Source organism: Diaporthe amygdali, assembly GCF_026229845.1.
Source record: "Diaporthe amygdali strain CAA958 chromosome Unknown NODE_15_length_991109_cov_64_707514, whole genome shotgun sequence".
NCBI lineage: Eukaryota > Fungi > Ascomycota > Sordariomycetes > Diaporthales > Diaporthaceae > Diaporthe > Diaporthe amygdali.
In genome coordinates this window covers 926,996-945,929 of record NW_026517035.1, presented here as the reverse complement: position 1 = coordinate 945,929, position 18,934 = coordinate 926,996, and the positions used below count along the sequence as shown (strand labels likewise).

Below are 18,934 nucleotides of genomic sequence, written 5' to 3'. Positions count from 1 at the left end.
TGGAAGTACTTCATCATGGGAAGGGAACGGTATTAATCGATCAAAGGGTTAGGGGTGTGCAGCACCAGGTCACCTTGATGCTCCGTGGTGATCGATCTTATTCCTAGTCTTATAACAGTGGCACATTACACTGTGAGGACTTGCCCAGCCATTTGAACTGTCTCCCACTTGGCCCAAAGCCAGATCAGACCACAATGGAGGACCAGACAAATCGAGACGCAGAGCTCGTCTACAATTACCACCGCACCCAGATGCCCCTCCCCGTCAGCGCACATGCAGATGCCGTTTTCTGTCTTTGCAGTCTGGATATCCGCGTCGCGCACCGAGCCGCACAGCTCCACCTCGACGGATACGGCCGATACCTCATCTTCTCAGGCGGGTCCGGGAAGCTGACCGAGAACCGTTTCACCAAGCCAGAGGCCGATGTCTTCGCCGACATCGCACGGGCTAAAGGCGTACCCGAAAACGCCATCATCGTCGAGTCACAGTCGACAAACACGGGAGAGAACGTCCGGTTTACTTACGACTTGTTACAGCAGCGACGGCTACTCGAGGGCGAGGGAAGGATTCGGACGTTCATTCTGGTGCAGAAACCGTACATGGAGCGGAGGACTTACGCTACTTTCATGAAGCAGTGGCCTGGCATTCGCGACTCAGGCCTTGAAGACCACGACAATGTGGACTTCAGTGTTACGTCGCCGCAACTTGAATTTGGAGATTATCCCGATGAAGGCAACCCGCGGGACCTGGTCATCAACATCATGGTTGGAGATTTGATCAGAATCCGAGACTATCCTGCCAAGGGGTATCAAATAGCGCAGACAATCCCAGATGACGTTTGGCAGGCTGGCCAAAGATTGATTGCTGCTGGATTCAATGGACATCTCCCCTGACGACATAAATGACCTTACGCAACCACAGTTGATCTCAAATAGTGTGTTCGATTATCCTCTCCTAGATAGTCTCTGCTTCTTCAAGGATTAGAACTGAGATTTCTCGTTGAAGAACGCCATAGAACCTCCCAAAAGAAATTTGCATTTTATCTAGAGAAGCATTCCTGAATCAAGGCAGCGAATTCGAAGTTGTGAATTATACTGTGTATGAGCATCTGCCCCCACACAGGCTGCAGATGCATAAATGCCTGCATGGGTTTGTTCTGACATAAAGAGACCATATTGATTCATCCTGGCATCTATATTTCATCACCAAAATTCCGTGCTTCTCCATGCCTGCGGAGTATATACTTATTTCGACAAAACAAAAGGACCATTACATCACAAAACAAATCCTTGCCCATATCTTGCGTCCCCAGACCACATCACTTCCAATTGGTGTCGACAGTGACCGCAGTCGCACAGCTGCGCGGCACCGTGTACGACCTGTTCGGATCGCTCTCCCACGTCGCAGTTCCACTCGATGCCACGTTGATGAACTTGTACTCAAACGTCTGTCCTGCCGCCAGCGTCACTGTGTACGTCCATAAGTTATTGGAGCTCGTGTATTGCGCAGCCGAGAGCGCCGGGGCCGACGCCACGTCCCAATTCCCGAGCGCCGAGATCGAGCCTGCAACCTTGATCGTCTGGCCCGGGGTCGTCGTGACGATCTCATTGAACGTAACGGCAACGCTGCTTGCGGTCGTGCATCCCGTACTGGTCGTGGTCGCTACGGCCGTGCTGGTGCTGGTACCCGTGGAGGAGGATGAGCTGCCGCCGCCGCCGCTGCCGCTGATAGCAATGTCGGCGCAGGTGAGGTAGACCTGACCTGTCTGGAACGAGTTCCATCGGAACGAGAGGATGGTGTGGTTCGAAACGTAGTCGGGAATCTTGATCTTCTTGGTCACTGTGTATCCGCCAGCGATGGTGGTGAAACAAGACCCAAGGGCCGCATTGTCGACGCCCTGGCATCCTCGGCGGCTGTCAGCCTGGAAAGCGTTGCACGTGAACCAATCGTTTCTCCAGCAGGCTTGTCCTTCGGTACAGTCTGGGCTATAGCCACAGGTCTGCCCCGACACGTCGGTGCATTTCAGTGTACCGCGCTGGAAACAGTCCTCGGCGGCCTGCTTCTCGTCGTCGGTCGGGAGGTATCCGGGAGTCATGAGTTTATCAACCAGCGCCTGGTCCTGGCAGATACGATAGCTGAACATGCCGCCGTGATCACCGTTGTTGTCAACGCACCACTGCACATCAACGGTCTGACCGGGCGTATATGTGGCAACGGGGGTGTTACCCCAGTTAGTCGAGGGCTGGTTATAATCGACGCTGACCCTGGCATTGTAGCCACATGGGCCACTGCGGCCGACAGTGGCAGCAGTGACATTCGGCCAGGCCTCAACGGGTTCTCGAATTGTGCACTCGGGGCAAGTGTCTATGCCGGCCTGTTTGCACTTGGTGAGCAAGATTGGACGACAGTTTGAACATGTCTCATACCTCAGCACCGAGCCTTGTTCGGCTGGAAGGGATCGTCAAGTATCCATGGCCAAAGGTGGATTTAACAAGACTGGCCAGTGCCAATGCCGTCGCTGACTTCATCTTCAAAGTATTTGATTATATCGTGCGGATGAACAGCGTCGTTGGTACGTAAAAACCTTGGAAGATGTCGGACAAGTACTTGATGACTGACTGACACTTCCCTCCATTTTCAATCCAGAGGAAGAATACCTCCGCGACTATATACTCACTCATGCCCGACCCAAATATTAAGCTTTCAACACATGTTTCCATGAAGCCACTATTCACGATCCAGCTGCAATGATTTCACCGAGAAGCATCTGTCCAGGTGATCAAGCACTTGAGCACCGCCGAAGTATCCCCAGGCGCAGCGGCCCTACCCGCACGCAGTTCCCCGGATCTAATCTTGTCCTAGATGCGGGCGTATGACTCCGGAGGACGATTTCGATTAGTGTCGGCTGTCATCACTCGAACTGGAAACCAGCGCGGGGGAATAGGGCCGTGATGTGGCCGCACTCCGATGCACGCCACGCCCCGAATCCTCGGCCCGCAATCTCGACTGTTCGGCCGCAGCCGCACAAGGGAAAGCCCCTCAGCTTGAAAAGGTACGTGGCACCCAAGATATTTCGAGACCAGAGTTTCGTGGATTGACAGGACCCAAGGCGGCATGTCGACCTGCAGATCAGATGACCTGTCAAAGCCACAGGCCGGTGCCAAGAGACATCGTGTCACGACACCCTCAAGATTGAGAAGAAGGCCCGAGTTCGACTTGCTAGTCACACTTTGGAAGCGGTCATTGTAAAGGGTCTTATATGCAAACACAGGTGGCGGCTGCAGTATAAAGTCCCGAAGAACGACCGCTCTCACGCAGGTAGTGAACGCTTGCGCTGAACATAATACTGGCAGCATCACCAATCCGTGCCTTGTGAACTTGTATGTTTGTTGCGCTCAGTGGCCGAGTTTTCGGGCTGAAAGAAACATGTTTTGCCATGCCCATCTAACCACATCTCGTATGGTTAGTCGGATCTGTCATCTATTCTCGGTCCTATTGCGAGTTCAGAAACTGACCGAGTTGGAAGTGATTCGATCCGTCTTGGTGGAAAACAGCGCTGTGCTCTTTGATGGCTCCCGAGAATGATCGTGAACATATATGGGTTGTTTAAAATAGGTAATGAACGGTCATCCTCGTGTGAACCATCTCATAGTCAAAGCAGTGTATAACGCGGTGGCAACGTGGAAGTTGCCGTTGACGGGTTGTACCGACAACTTTTGTTGCTTCCCCGAGGTTCTTGCTCCGTGGCAAACCTTCGGTGTTTTGGAAGGGGAGCGAGGCGTGCAATCGGACCGTACACAACTCGCAATCTCATCAACTGCAAGTCGTCACCGAGGCGGGCCACGAGCCAATAAGGCCCGCGGCCTGGAAATGATCTTTGGCACTCAGGACATCTGAGCGCCGAGGGCTTGTGGCAGGACACCGGTACTTTCGGTGAAACGAGGTCCAAATAGGTCGACCAGCATGAGAATTATGAGAATGTTGTAGTCAAATGCTTTAATATTTTCCCGGGAGACCTCTTGTCTTTCTACAAACAGTTATCAGACCAAGGATCTTTGGGTAGGCCTTCTCGTCTGAGTGGAGCAGGAGTTGATTAGGGTCTCCGGTTTCTTTGATCGGCCGCTCATAATTCGGCTCAAGGTCAGGAACCCCTAATAGGAAGGTTCATCTGACACGTTCTTCTCTCCAGCTTGAGCTGCTTGGTTCCTTGCTAAGGTTCCACTAGTGGCGGCTGGCGTAGCCGAGGAGAGGAGAGAATGTCACTTCACGTAGTATCGTGCACCAAGAAATGACATGGACATCCTTGACGCAGCTATACCGAGCAAGGGCACAACAAGATCTCGCCTCGAGCTTTTTTTGGAGGCTTGCTAAAACGTAACATCCCAATAATTTGATTCTGTACACGGAGTCCAATCGCATCTAACGGTACAGATGAACTCGGCAATGAAGTCGCCGCGCTTAGAATCTGGCTTGTCACCACATATAGACCTAGCGTTGAGCGGCTCAGAGACTCATTATTCGAATATGACTCTAAGCCCCGGCAAGCCAGGGTTTCTGCTACAATAAAGGATGCAAACGAGCCCCACCCAAATTTAATCACCCTGGGGAATTCTGCGACCAAGGACAACCTTGCTGCATGTGCGCGACGAGAACAGAAAATACACGCTTGTCAGAGAACCCTAGGGATAGGAAAATTACGATTTTCTCCGACGCGGCAATGTGATCTGCGCCTAGGTCCGCAAGAATGTTTCAATCCAACTGGGGCCGTTACCTTTCTTGTTGGCTGGCCCATAGTCTGGCGCGTTAAGACCAGGTGGCGACCCGGCCTCGCCTCGACAGGAAATCAAATGCAGGGATAAGGGCGTGAGGGCCGTCTTTTTAACTGTTGTTATTTCCTGGTTATGGTGGAATACGACTCCATTACCCAGTCTCCTGCGTACGCCCGTTGTGCACTTTGAGGTACAATGCGACCACTGCTCCGGCATGAGCCCTAATTTGTGGAGCGGATAGGGGCTGGGGTCTGGGCTGGGTCCTTCAATTAGAGCCCGTTCTGCTTCGCTAATCGTTCACAATGGCTCTTGTTGTCTTTGTTGGTTTCCAGCATTTCTCGCCGCCGTTGACACGGCCAGAAGCAAATGCGCTTGCGCCAGCTTCGGCCATTCAGAAACACCCGCAGACCACGACCCATCAGCGGGAAGCCTCAACATGGTCACTTTCGTGTCTGGTGAAGAGATGCAAGATGTCGCGTACCATTTGGTTCCTCTCACCCCGAAAGGATTTGGTCTTGCCGTAGAGACTTCCGCCATGTCTCTCGGCATTGTCAGCATCATTGTCATTTCTCTACGAGTCTACATGAGACTTGGCTTTTCTACGGCATCGCGCAGAGCTTGTGGTCTAGACGATATCCTGGCTCTCTTCGGGACTGTGAGTTATCCAGCTCCAACCTAGACTTCTAGGTCGAAGTGTCAAGATTCCTGATGTCTGAAATCAATTAAACTGACCAGTTCAACAGCTTCCCTTTATCTCTGCTGTCGTATTCGCTGTCTATGCCACCCGCTACGGACTCGGAGCGCGGGATATTGAATTGCCGTCGCCTCTTTATCAAGTACGAGCTGCCGAGTATGTGATCTACTGGAAGGTATTGTACCTCGTATCATCCAATATCACAAAGTGCGCTGTCGGGTTCACCTGCATGCGACTAGACTCGCGAAGACGATTCACCATTCCAATATCTATCAGCATGTCCATAGTGGTGATCTATACTATCTTGGCTCTGATATATATCTTTATAACATGCCGCCCGATGTCAGCAACTTGGAACCCATCGCTGTAAGTTCCTTTCCCCTCATACCTGCTCAAAGAGGATCAAAAATGAAATACAAACACACCGGAGATGACGTCGTGAACCCGCGCAGCTGACTTGATTAGGGGGACATGTCAGGAAACGCTTGGAAAGATAACAGTCAACTACATCATCTTTATAGTCCAGTTAGCGACGGACTGGATATTTGCGACCATCCCTTTCTTCATCGTAGCTGGAATGCAGATGAGACGTCGTCAGAAAGTGTCAGTCATCTGCGTCCTCGGTCTAGGGATTCTCGCGAGTATTTCGGCTTGCATCCGTGTGCCTTTCCTGAAGTATTACGACACAACTGAGTATCCAGAAAACTTCTTATGTAAGTTATGGACCTTGGAATGTCTATCGTACCTACTACATAGGACTGATTATTGTATTGGTACAGATCACCTCGGCATCATCAACATATGTTCCAACATCGAATGCGGCCTTGGAGTCATTGGATGCTCCCTGCATCCACTTCACAGGATCTTCAATTTCGGTTGTGACACATCACCTGGCATTCAGTACGGCTATTCTGACGAAGTGAGTAGCAATTTGAGCTTTTTCATGTACAAATATATCGCTTCGCACCCTCAAAGCAATCAGCCGATACCCAGCGGAATCGTTAAGAGTTGCGAATCTGTACCCGTCTCCTGTTGTGATAGCTTTGTGACTTACATTCTTCTACTAGAGGGGGAACATCTTAAGGCGCAAGCATTCAGCCATTTTGCTGGACTCTTTGAACAAGCACGCAGGCGTCTACTACGCAACGGCTTCACGAGCATCTCGGGGGCGTGAGCTTGAAGCAGATGACGACACTTCGAGCCTCAGGGGAATCATAAGGAAGACAGAAGTCCGTGTATTTTCGTCATCTGGAATACACCTGTGACAATAGATGGACATATTTCATAATCTATTAATGATGAGACGATGTTTAAGAAAGAACTGAATGATGATATTTTGGTGGAGTCATCGCAGATGTCCGTGGGGTGCGCCATTACGTTGTGCTATCATCGGATAGCAAAGGGCTCCTGATCATCGCCAGATACTGCGAGATTAGTCAGCTTAATCCGAGAGATCAGGTAAGATCTCAATATGGTCAGAAGGAAGTGTGATACGTGCTCTCGAGTTATCTGTTGTACGCATATGATATGCACACATCGCCAAACATGCCGAACACAATCACACCCAAGCTGAAGTCGTGTCTCTTGGCTAACCGGTCCATCTCGAAACCTGGCTCTATCCCACACAACCAGAGGCTTCATTCACCATTATGGGAAAGGGGGGGGGGGGGCGGGAATTTGTGGATCGTACGGGAGCAGGTGTACGCGTCGGTGTCCTTCCATCCGAGATCAATACTTCTGAGCACTGCGCTCTGGGCGGGGACTGGGGCTTCTCCATCTCTGGACCGCTGTAAGCCTTGTAGAATTACTACAGCTGCTCATGGATGGTGGCGACGGGCAGCGGGCTTATAACAGCCTCCTGTAGAAATGTGTAGCCGGGTCCCCGCCGAGAGAAAATAGGCTGGCGAAATGAATCGAGAGATATTGAGCCACTGGGAGTTGTTACGGAGGCAGACTCGGAGGAATCCAGCCTCGGGACGAATCAAGATGACTCTGGCACACCAACTCAAAGATTCATAAAAGAGTACGCTGCTGCCGCTGAGAAGCCTGTTGCTGTACAACAAACGGACTAAATCTTTCAAGGGCGGCGACTGCATGCCTGCGCCGTGAGTGAGCTAAGCTAGAGCACCTTGAACGTCCAGTCGTGTGTTGACGCACACTACTAGTCTGAACGGGAACTGAAACCCCCCTCCCAACACGGGGGGAGGGCTGTGCCCGCACCCTATCGCTGACCGCGCGCTTTCGAGATCACGTGGCTACCTACGTTGGCATGAGCGGAATTGATAGTTCTTGTATGGTGCAAATTCCGATAACGCTCGCCAGCTGGAGCGAAAATTCATGGCAAGATGTTCAGCGCCGAGCACCCAGCTTGCTGACCGAATTTTCCCTGTCATTCGTCCTCGAGAAATTCGAAAGGTGTGGAATAGGCTCTCACATCTATCAATCCCAGTGATGAATTGCTTGCTGTAACCAAGGGTGGAATCATTAGTAGGACACAGCTGTCCAGGCTGTTGCAACCAAGTGAGAAAGCCAGTTTCAAGATTTAGAGTTACGAGATGGAGAGTAACGTTGATGATACCATACACGATGCATGTCTCATGGCTTTCTTGGCCCTTGGAAACTTTGTTCTTCGGACTTCTGAAGCTAATCGATAAGATTCGTGGATGCCGATGGGAACAAGATTGAAAGTCAGCAAGTCTGGGATGAAGAGCAAAAATTGAGAGCGAGAGCGAAACATAGAGCTCATCTTGCTGAATGAGACAAGTATTATAAGAGATTGTAGCAAATGTGGTTTCATGATTTTGCGCAGTCACCAAATATCTGCTGGTAGCAATTTGTAATCTTGATTATTGGTGGTGGTATGACATAAACCATACCTACTAGGGCATCGTGATGGCTGATCGAATTGCTAGTTAGGTGCTCTCATGTAACTCTATGGCGGCACGGTTCACAAAAATGCCGTTTCGTCAGGCAGACCTCAGGTTTCGTTCATGTGCTAAGACCGTTCAGAGCCTGGTCACGAACCCGGGTACTGGCTCTGCGCCACCGCCTATAGCTCTTCAGAGATCTAAGGTGCTAGGCATTGACTAATACTCGTGACATGAATACGCGCTACGCCCTACGTTTGGAATCTGGAGAGGCAGGGCAGGTTGGGATCGCCGTGATTTGCAGAGCCATCCGGGCACTTGGGACCGGATGCGCCCGGCCCAGTAGATTGTACAGTTCAAACTTACTATTTCATCAGAATTTCGGATCAAAACGGCTGCGACGCGAGCGAGATCGTCTGAACGGCATTCTGATTCTTGGGTTGTTAAAGACTACGGACGAGGCTAATTAGTCTGGCTGCCGGCGTGCCGATGCATGGCCCGTGTCCCCGTTTCCCGGTTTCACAACCTTTACTCGAACTTTTGGGATGAAAATAGGCTTAACCAGATGGTGTGACGTTTTCGTTTTCGGGAGATGCCAAGAATATAAGAAAGAAACATTGTGCACAAACCTTGTGGCGAACATGCAGCTCAGATCCTACATTGAATAATACCACAAGAATAAATAATCTTTGGATCCAGCATTGAGCAGCTCTGGTCAGCGTTCATACAAACTACAGTCTTTAAGCAAACCAAAATTTACGAAATCAATCCACCCATAAAAACCTCTCAAGGGTAACCTACATTTAATATCACCTCACAAACGAACTTCTGCCAACATGAAGTTCATCACCGCCACAATCTGGTTCCTCGCCGCAAGTGCAGTCGCACTGCAAGACCCACGCGGCCCCGGCGACAACATCTTGCCACGAGCTGCATCTGGCGCCGCAGCTGCCAAGGCAACAGGAGCGGCGGGTGCGAAAGCGTCTGGCGCAAAGGCATCTGGCGCAAAGGCGACCGGCGCCAAAGCTTCCAAGGCGGCTGGTGCTGCTGGTGCGAAGGCGACGGGAGCTGCCAAAGGCAAGGGCAAGGCCAAGGGACAAGCAGCAGGAGCAGCAGGAGGCAAGGGCAAGAAGGGCAAGGGAAAGAAGAAGAACAAGGTTTAAGCCTTGGTTTCGAAGCAATTTGTTTGAACGTTGTGATATCACAGTTGGTCGGCGCGGAGACTCTCAGTTTTTAAGGCTCTTAGACTACCCCATGGGATTGCCGCTGTCTCAATATTTTGGCTGAAGGCGTTGGGATGTTGGGTAATGATAATCTGTTGATTGAAACTCACGATGGTCAACACCCTGCGTTTCGAGATCTATGTGTTTGTCAATTGAGCGCAATGCTCCACACTTGTATATACAAATTTGTCTAGGAAGAAAGGCTTATAAGACATATATATCCACACTCAGAGGTAGATACGAAATACGATGAACGTCGTTGAACGGTATATGAAGAGCGTGTTTGATATCGGATCTCGCGCCCCAGCAATGCAAATTTGCAAACTGCTTAATCGCGAAAGAATGGGGCTGGACATTGGCGGACATACCGGACTTATGATCGTCCTGCTTATAAGAAGGGGGCAATTTGGGCTCTCTTGGACAGGTAGAGCATTTCTTCACTCAGTATTATGGTCTTTGTTCAATTTGCTTCTCATATGGCACATGGCTCAATGATAGCTTGGCTCAGCAGTCCCTCCTGCACTCCAATAGGCAGCTCCCGACTACATTCCAGCTGCGCACGCGCATGTGCACAGTGACAGAACCGAGCATGCATGACGGAACAGGACTGCAGGGCGGTATTAAACCTGCACTCGAACTTAACGACTCTAGATATCATGTTGTTTGCCGGGCGACTTTCCTCTCGAGGCGAAAATGGATTTGTGCTGTATAATTCCACCCTGAGACAATTACGCCAGGTGCTTAGGTTTTCTTCAATCATTTATTCACAACACTTTTCTTGGGTCACGATTCTGCTTTTTCTTTCCAGATTTGCAACCAGTTTCCCAGACAGATGGTGTTTACATCAAGCAAAGATACAACACCGATCAAATCATCCCAGCAAGATGGTGCTACAGAAACAGGGACTTCTGCGGTGTCGGACGACCCACTCGCTGGTCGTACGCACCCACTTGCACAATAGCAGAACCGGCCGCCACCCAAGGCTTGTTCAAGAATGTAAGGGCGTTCAAGTGTATCCGCAATCTTTCAGACTATGAATGATTCTTTGACTTTTATCAGGCATGGAACGTGCCATGAGCGGTGACGAGGCCCTCCTAGGTGCAGGAATATTGCCCACCCTAGGCTGCCCAGGCATCGGGCACACCGCGAGAACTTGACCTCAACGCGGGGCAGCTCGTCCGAACTTCTGCCTCCCGATTGCGACCTCATTTCCTCCGCTCTGCCAAGAATTGAGGGTATGGAGTCGACTGTGGAGGGGCGAGTCAGGCGTTCAATGCTGGGTAAGCCTGCCGGTTCCCACATCTCGAACCATTTATTGGACGTCTATCATGACAAAATGTTTTTGCCTCTACTGTGCCGCAATAGCTAACATCCATGGAATCCAGGATGGATAAGTGACTAGAGTGATGGCTTGCATTTAGCTCCACGTCTTGGCAGAGACCAAAAGAGAGGCCGATGTTTAGCCAGGCCTACCTGCAGGCACGGTGGTATTGCTGAGGCTGTCGTGGGGAGACACCCACCCCAACAATCCCCACATTTCCCGGCATTCCAGAACTGGAGGAAGCAGGCCTGCCTGCACTGGCCAGGACAGGGGAGCCCCAGACCTCACGAGGAAGTGGGTCTGGAGAAGAGCAATCTGGGGCCGAGTGGATTTGTGCTGTCAAGCTCACCCCACGATCTCCGCGAAAGACAGCCTGCCAGTCGTTCCTTATGCGGCGCTTTGGCGATAACCTTACCCTTTGAAACACTCATAAACCCGCAGTAAGCACTTTCAGCCTTGTGCTTAATTATTTCTGCTTGTCAACAACACGTCTATCGATTTCACCCCAAGACAGAGTTGGGCTTTTTTCGTGGGCGACGCATATCACCCGACGGCATCAGCTCTTGACGAACCGCGCGGAGAAATACACAGGTACTCGCTTGCCCGCATTCGGTAAGCATGTGGGCTCCTATATCACGAAGCCCCATCATCTCGGCCCCTTTACGGCGGCACGAAAAACCACGCCGACGATTCCAAGGCGCGACCCCCGGACTTCTTCCACCCTCTGCTGTTGCATGACGACATTTGACATGCCACTGGAAGTGCCGCACTGATGCCGGTATTCTGCGCAGCGAGTCTCCAGATCCCTCCGAGCATCTGTCAGTTTTGACCCACGATCACATCTGCTCACCACCTTTTGAGTAATAAGGTTACCTCGCGGCTCAGCGCTCGCCCCCCCTTCCCCCGCCATGTGGACATCCCAGCGCAACTGTCCTGCCTGGCTGCTTGCAGGCCTGTAGGAGTAATATCCAGCCGGCGATCCTGGAGCTTCTGATTCAGGAACCTCCGAGGAGGCACTACTCCCGACCAGGCATATCCCAAGTCTGCCGGTGCTTCGACCCGATGGGTATGATGCCCAGGCACTCCCGAGGCCCACCCCCATTCCAGACCACTGGGTTCCCCCACAGAAACTAGGATAAACATCGGGCGGGAGTTCATCTCGTTCGGTCAACTCTGACCGCGTACGCCACTCCACCCCAATATCGAGTGACCTCAGATCAGTATCCCGACTCTTCGGCCCTTTTCCGACCCATCTGGGCACACATCAGGGACATCCACAGCAGCACAGCTGATCTCTGTCGATTTTTTGGCGTGTGGGGCCCCCGAGCCCGCAAGGTCTGCACATCGACAAGATGTCACGCGGACGCTGTGCCTGGCCTGTCCGGCATGCAGCCGGGGCCGCTTCCGCCCCGTAGGCAGGGCGGAAGCTCGGGAGAGGATCGTGAGCGGCTTCTATAAAGATGCAGAGATCCCCCGCGTTACATCAATCTGTTCTCGTAGCCCTCCAGCGCGACCAGTCCTCCTCAGCTCGCCATCAACTCAAGCGTCATGGCTTCGTCTCTGCTACTGTCAGCAGCTCTGCTGCTACCCGCAGTCCGCGGGCAGTTCTCATATGTTCAGCCTTTGAACACCACCATCCTTGGCCAGTATGGCCATGTGGAGCCCCACTACCCTACACGTGAGTTGTACCAGACTGCCACAGTATTTCATCTTGCTAACCGGTCCCTTCAGCAAACGCCACTGGTGCAGGTGGCTGGGAAGAAGCTCTGGCCAAGGCCAAGGCCTTCACAGCCGAGCTCACCATTGAGGAGAAAGCCAACATGGTGACTGGCACTCCTGGACCTTGTGTTGGTAACATCATTGCCGTCCCTCGTCTCGGTTTCCCTGGCCTCTGCCTCCAGGATGGTCCTCTGGCCATCCGTGTCGCAGACTACGCCAGCGTCTTCTCTGCTGGTGTTTCTGTTGCTGCTTCTTGGGACAAGGACATCCTCTACGAGCGAGGATATGCCATGGGAGAGGAGTTCAGGGGCAAGGGTGCCCACATCTTCCTTGGGTAAGCATGCTTCTAAATCGCCACCTTTCTGGATGGTAGGAAAGCTGACCCTGTGTTTAGACCCGTTGCTTCTCCCATGGGACGGTCTGCTTATTCCGGACGTAACTGGGAAGGATTCTCGCCTGATGCTTACTTCACCGGTGTTGCGATGGAGCAGACGATTCTGGCCGTTCAGGACACTGGCGTCCAAGCCTGTGCCAAGCACTTCATCGCCAACGAGCAGGAGACTCAGCGTAACCCAACCTGGAACGAGAATGGCACACTCACCGACGTCTCCTTTGAGGCCATTTCATCCAACCTCGATGACCGCACTCTTCATGAGCAGTACCTCTGGCCCTTTGCCAACGCAGTCAAGGCCAAGGTTGCTTCCATGATGTGCTCGTACCAGCGTATCAACGGCACATACGCCTGCCAGCACTCCAAGCTGCAGAACGGCATTCTCAAGGGCGAGCTCGGCTTCCAGGGTTACGTCATGTCCGATTGGGGCGCCGTTCACTCCGGCGTTTCTAGTATCGAGGGCGGATTGGATATGGACATGCCTGGTGACCTGGGCAACTATGGCGCCACTTGGGGCAGCGGCAGCTTCTTCGGAGCCAATGTTACCACCGCAGTCAACAACGGCACTTTGGACGTCTCCCGTGTCGATGACATGATTGTCCGCATCATGACACCCTACTACTTCCTCGGTCAGGACTCAGAGGAATTCCCCACCGTTGACCCCTCCGGTGGCTACCTGAACACCTTCTCACCAATGTCAAGCTGGAGGGAGGAGTTCAACCTGACTGGCGAGTCCAGCCGTGACGTGCGTGGCAACCACAGCGCCCTGATCCGCAAGCACGGTGCAGCTGGTACCGTACTCCTGAAGAACGAGGGTGCTCTGCCCCTCAAGGCACCCAAGAACATCGTCGTCTTCGGCAACGACGCCGGCGACGTGACCAACGGCCTGTACGGAGACAACACTGAGGAATACGGCACTCTTTTCGCTGGCGGCGGCTCTGGAACAGGCCGCGCCACCTACATCGTCAGCCCTCTCGAGGCCATCAAGGCTCGCGCAGCCCAAGATGGCGGTCTGGTGCAGTACGTCCTGAACAACACCTTCGTCATTAACAACCTGGCCAGCTCTGGTGAGTCCGGTGCCCTCGGCGGCGTGCTTCTGATCCCCAAGGCCCCCGACGTCTGCATCGTCCTCGTCAAGACGTGGGCCGAGGAGGCTGCCGACCGCACGACCTTTGCCCTGGACTACCAAGGCGCCGAGCTTGTCGACGCGGTAGCCAGCACGTGCAACAACACCGTCGTCGTCTCCCACTCATCGGGCATCAACATGCTGCCCTTCGCCGACCACCCCAACGTGACCGCCATCCTGGCTGCGCACTACCCTGGTCAGGAGACCGGCAACTCGCTCGTGGACATCCTCTACGGCGACGTCAACCCATCTGGCCACTTGCCATACACCATCGCCTTCAACGAGACCGACTACAACGCGCCCGTCACCACCTCTATCCAGACCGATGGCCCCGAGGACTGGCAGTCGTACTTTGACGAGAAGCTCGAGATCGACTACAAGTACTTTGACGCGAACAACATCAGCGTGCGCTACGAGTTCGGCTTCGGTCTCAGCTACACCACCTTCGAGCTGGCCGATATCGCCGCGGAACCCGCCGCCGCCGACATCACCTCCGAGCCCGAGGAGAACGAGATCCAGCCCGGCGGCAACCCCGCCCTGTGGGAGACCGTCTACAACGTCACCGTCGCCGTTAGCAACACCGGTGACCTCGAGGGCGCCGCCGTGCCCCAGCTGTACGTCGGCTTCCCCACGGACAACGCCGCCCTGGCCGGCACCCCGCCAAGGCAGCTGCGTGGCTTCGAGAAGGTGGCTCTGGCTGTTGGCGAGACCAAGACTGTCAGCTTCGAGCTGATGAGGAGGGACCTGAGCTACTGGGACATTGTTAGCCAGGAGTGGCTGATCCCCGAGGGCGAGTTCACCCTCAATGTTGGATTCAGCAGCCGAGACCTGAGGGTCTCTACGAACATTACGCCCATTTCTGCTTAATTGACGCGAGTAATGCTGTGGGGTTGTTAGTAATGAGACCATGATAGCATGTCTGTAAATATTAATGGATTTAATCACCATGAACCATAATGTGCCCATGATCTTGTAATGTGAACTTCCATTGAAAAGCAATTGATGAGCTGAATTATGTCTTGGTTCCCCCATTGAGATGGCTGGGAGAACGAGCGAAAGTTGCTTCAAATACTTGCAGACTCTTCTCGAAATTTGAGGCCTTCCCTCACAGAAGTGCTGGAGGCTTTGCCCCCTTGGCTTTGAATATTTCCTGCTCCAAAGTGAGTCTGAGCTGCTGTTCCGAGAACGTCGGGTCTGGAGACCGTGATTCTCGATGCGCGTAGATGAGTCGCATCGCCGACCAAACACCGCTGTTAGCATCAATGACAAACCCCGGATCCGCACCTCTTCGCAGATATTCCAAAGCCTTGTCCAGTCTGTCCTCGCTACAAGCCATCGCGAAGATAGTCCAAGGTCCCTCTCCAGTGTCAGGGCTGTAGAATGCAAGGTTGATGTCAGCGCCGGAGTCGAGGAGATTGTCCACTATAGAGAAATTGCCAGCACGATAGGAAACGTGCAAAGCTGTGATCCCGTCAACATCTCCTGCATTAATGTCCACAAGCTTGTTGTCGATCAAGTGATCGATAATGCTTTCCATTCCCTGGCGCGCCGCAGTATGAAGGGCGGTCACACCTCCGCCCCCTACATCTCTAGTGGAGGCGCCTCGAGCAAGCAGCAGCTTTGCGGTTGACCCGTGGCCGTTGCAAATGGCATAGTGGAGAGCAGTCCACTCTGAAATATGGTCCTCGTCCTCTCTGAGTCTCGGACATGCGGGAAGCTGGTGTGGGGCGTAAAGAAATGGGTGACAACAATTGCAGAGGTTGCTTCCAAATCCTTCAATATCTGCACCACGGTCCAGCAGGTATTCTACCATATGATCCAGTCCGAGGCTTGCTGCCCTTACAACAGGCGTGAACGAACTGGTATTTAAAGCTTCAACATATGCTCGAATCTTCGTGAAGCCATGAAAGAGACGACAAACCCTAAATCCAGATTGATGTCAACGCCGTGCTCAATGAGTCGGTCCAGCGTGCTGTATTGTTCGTTCTGAATGGCCCAATATACTTGGTGGCGCATAATTAGCTTCGTTTGTTGTAATCTTGATTCAGTGTCTGCGTCAGTCGTCACTTACTGGCAGATCCAAACTCTTCCTGCACGTGCTTCTTGTAGACAATCGGAATGGTCATCTTGTAGGAGCGGCGACTGGTGAGGGCGAGAGCGGCAAGACTGCTGACTGACAGGCCACTTTGCTCGGTGACCATGGAAAACAGTTCAGCCGGCAGGCGATCGAAGTGGTTTCGAGTGTCGAGCGCCATGATCGTCTTGCTTTTCTAGGCGGGCATGTATCATGTGAGATTGTACGCGCACGGGCGGGTGGAGGAGTTTGTTGTTTTAGTGTCGTCGTCGACAGATGGCGACAGAAGTTGAGGTAAAGTTTGTCTCAATCCCCAGATTCTTGGTCCGCAACAGAGTGCTGTTTGTGTGTTGAAAAGGAAAACAAGCTGGAGGCAGTCAAGGTCTGCGCAAGCTCTCTCAGCCAGTCTACAGCTCCACGCAGCGAGCGTTTGCGGTCGGCCAGTGCAAACGAACATTTCATGAAGCAGTTTTCGAAAGTTTGCCAAACTACGCATCTATCAGACATTTTGGCGGTGTCCCGCTCGACACTCATACGTCTGTCACTGATTGAGTGCACAAACCCTCGCAATTGACATTAAAACCTGCTCTGTTTCTCTGCCTGGTATACTGCGACCCGTTTTCAAACCGCTCCTTGTGCTTTCCACTCTGTTGTTAAAACTTTCCCACAGCCAGCTTGGTCGCACAGGCTTCTATTTCTCATAGTGATTTTGTACGATACTCTCTGTTCGTAACCAGACCGAGCTGCTCGGATTCCGCGCGTCGTCGGGCTTCTAGAATTAGACCTGTCAATATATTTATATAGCAATACTCAATGCATTGCACTATTCCCCGTAGTGATTCCGATTCGCTCGATCCTCGCAACCAGACATTCGACATGCACGCCATCCGGGCCAGGTCGCTTCGAAAGGACACAAAACCCTTTTCCAGTCGGGTATTTTCTCCTTTCCAGAAACAAATGCCATTGGTGGCCCCAAACTTTTATTCCATGACAGCTTCTGGCTCGCTTAGTTCACCGGCTAAAGACGTTTGGACACTGCAGGACTATTAATGTATGGTTGCAACCCGGCACGGGCCACCCCAACCGGCCTTTTATGGCAGGTCACTCAGAACCTGCATATATAAAGGTTGAATTCCCGCCAGTCTGGCTAGTCTTCATGGCCAGCATCGTGGCCCAGAAGTGCGGTCCAAAGCTCCATGGTATTGGGCCGCCAAGTCTTGATAACGTGGCGTCCCGCCTCATTCCAACCATCGCTACCCAGGTATAGACCATCCTTCGGGTGCTCGGGACGTCGAGGGTGACTGCCCGCGTGGCATTTCCAAATGAAAAGTCGCAACTTGTCACACAAGCCACGCGTGCCTTCTTCAGATATGCAGCCATGGGCAGATAGGTCTTCCCGCCCCTCTCTCCCTTGACTGGGGACTGAAGTGTTTGGATTCGGAGTTCCGAGCTGTTTGATGCTTCCAGACTTTGCGAGGGTATTTCGAGTATGGCGCATCCGTTTTCTGACACTTCGACCTCGCACAAACATTTCATTCAATAATGTCAGAAAAGAGAAGTTCATGGTCGCAAACCTCAGTCGTCTCCTATCAACCTTCCTATAGCTAGCTCTAGAGCAAGTTTCCTACAAGAACACTTAGTTTGCCAAAATGCAGATCTTTTTCACAATATTTGCTGTGTTATCAGCTACCACCGCTTCCGCGACCAGTATCCTGCTACCATTGTACTTATATCCAAGCCCCCTAGGATGGTGGGACAGTGTTTACGACGCCATCGCTACCCATCCGTCCGTCGACTTCCAGATCATCCTCAACCCTGACTCCGGGCCTGGCGGCTCGACTCCCGGATATAACAGTGACTGGATCAACGCAACCTCCAAGCTCCATTCCTACGACAACGTCGAGACCTACGGCTACGTTCCTATCAATTACGGGGCCAGGACATTGGCAGACACCACAACCGACATCGAAAACTGGAACGGATGGAACAACTACACGGCAGCAGACATCTCGGTTGATGGACTCTTCTTCGACGAGACCCCAAACTGGATGGGCGCAAGAGGCGTAGATGACGTATCTTTCATGGAACAGCTCGTCCAGCTGGCAGACCAAGGCGGGTATCGCAAGATCTTCAACATCGGGCAGGCCTCCAACCACGACGAGTACTTCAGCATCGCCGACACGGTCGTCATCTTTGAAGGCGTAGCCATGCTCTACAAAAACGCGGTGCTTAATGTTGTCGCCGCCGATGGCTTGACCGAGAAGTCCTCTGTGCTGATCCACCATTTCGATGGGAGCCGCCTAACTACGAGGTGGGCAATGAATTGGATGACGGACATGCTCGAGAGGAACCTTAGCAGCTTTGTCATTGTCAACACTGACTGGAGTAATGCGAACTCGGATGATGCGCCGATGGGGATTGGGATGCTCGCTGACATGCTCGAGTCGATCCAGGGATGATTCCTGGTTAAATTTCTTTTGGCAGGGAATGAGGCTGTCCCCTTTGTTCAATAGTGTTGGTGGATATTTCTCTGATGAAAATGCCTGCCATGATAAACAATGGCTTTGATGGGTGACGTTCCAGGAAAGTTTGTCGAGCGCCTTTCCAACGCCGCATCAGTGACCATTTCACACCGACCTACAAGCTAAAACTTGAATCAGAGTAAAATTATCATCTAGAATTTCCCAGCGTTACTTTGCATCCAGTTCCATTCCAGCTGACCTCTGGAAAGATGACCGGTCTATTCATAA

At 52.4% G+C, this 18,934-nt stretch overlaps 7 protein-coding genes across 7 annotated transcripts; 5 read left to right on the top strand and 2 right to left on the bottom strand.

Annotated features, from left to right (window-relative positions):
• Positions 1-194: 194 nt before the first annotated feature.
• J7T55_010024 (uncharacterized protein) lies at positions 195-893 on the top strand (the record flags this gene model as incomplete). The annotated part of the gene is made up of 1 exon (XM_053144000.1): positions 195-893. One exon carries the CDS (start codon positions 195-197, stop codon positions 891-893), a length of 699 nt encoding a protein of 232 aa, XP_052993542.1.
• Positions 894-1,318: 425 nt separating this feature from the next.
• On the bottom strand, positions 1,319-2,528 carry J7T55_010023 (uncharacterized protein; the record flags this gene model as incomplete). The annotated part of the gene is made up of 2 exons (XM_053143999.1): positions 1,319-2,374; positions 2,427-2,528. 2 exons carry the CDS (start codon positions 2,526-2,528, stop codon positions 1,319-1,321), a joined length of 1,158 nt encoding a protein of 385 aa, XP_052993541.1.
• A 2,677-nt stretch (positions 2,529-5,205) lies between these two features.
• Positions 5,206-6,728, top strand: J7T55_010022 (uncharacterized protein; the record flags this gene model as incomplete). Its single annotated transcript, XM_053143998.1, has 5 exons — positions 5,206-5,424; positions 5,513-5,752; positions 5,942-6,176; positions 6,243-6,382; positions 6,588-6,728. 5 exons carry the CDS (start codon positions 5,206-5,208, stop codon positions 6,726-6,728), a joined length of 975 nt encoding a protein of 324 aa, XP_052993540.1.
• Positions 6,729-9,166: 2,438 nt separating this feature from the next.
• On the top strand, positions 9,167-9,493 carry J7T55_010021 (uncharacterized protein; the record flags this gene model as incomplete). Its single annotated transcript, XM_053143996.1, has 1 exon — positions 9,167-9,493. The coding sequence occupies one exon, from the start codon at positions 9,167-9,169 to the stop codon at positions 9,491-9,493; it is 327 nt and encodes a 108-aa protein (XP_052993539.1).
• A 2,929-nt stretch (positions 9,494-12,422) lies between these two features.
• J7T55_010020 (uncharacterized protein) lies at positions 12,423-14,977 on the top strand (the record flags this gene model as incomplete). The annotated part of the gene is made up of 3 exons (XM_053143995.1): positions 12,423-12,552; positions 12,606-12,927; positions 12,988-14,977. The coding sequence occupies 3 exons, from the start codon at positions 12,423-12,425 to the stop codon at positions 14,975-14,977; spliced, it is 2,442 nt and encodes an 813-aa protein (XP_052993538.1).
• Positions 14,978-15,215: 238 nt separating this feature from the next.
• On the bottom strand, positions 15,216-16,365 carry J7T55_010019 (uncharacterized protein; the record flags this gene model as incomplete). Its single annotated transcript, XM_053143994.1, has 3 exons — positions 15,216-15,804; positions 16,032-16,113; positions 16,182-16,365. 3 exons carry the CDS (start codon positions 16,363-16,365, stop codon positions 15,216-15,218), a joined length of 855 nt encoding a protein of 284 aa, XP_052993537.1.
• A 1,468-nt stretch (positions 16,366-17,833) lies between these two features.
• Positions 17,834-18,643, top strand: J7T55_010018 (uncharacterized protein; the record flags this gene model as incomplete). Its single annotated transcript, XM_053143993.1, has 1 exon — positions 17,834-18,643. One exon carries the CDS (start codon positions 17,834-17,836, stop codon positions 18,641-18,643), a length of 810 nt encoding a protein of 269 aa, XP_052993536.1.
• Positions 18,644-18,934: the final 291 nt, after the last annotated feature.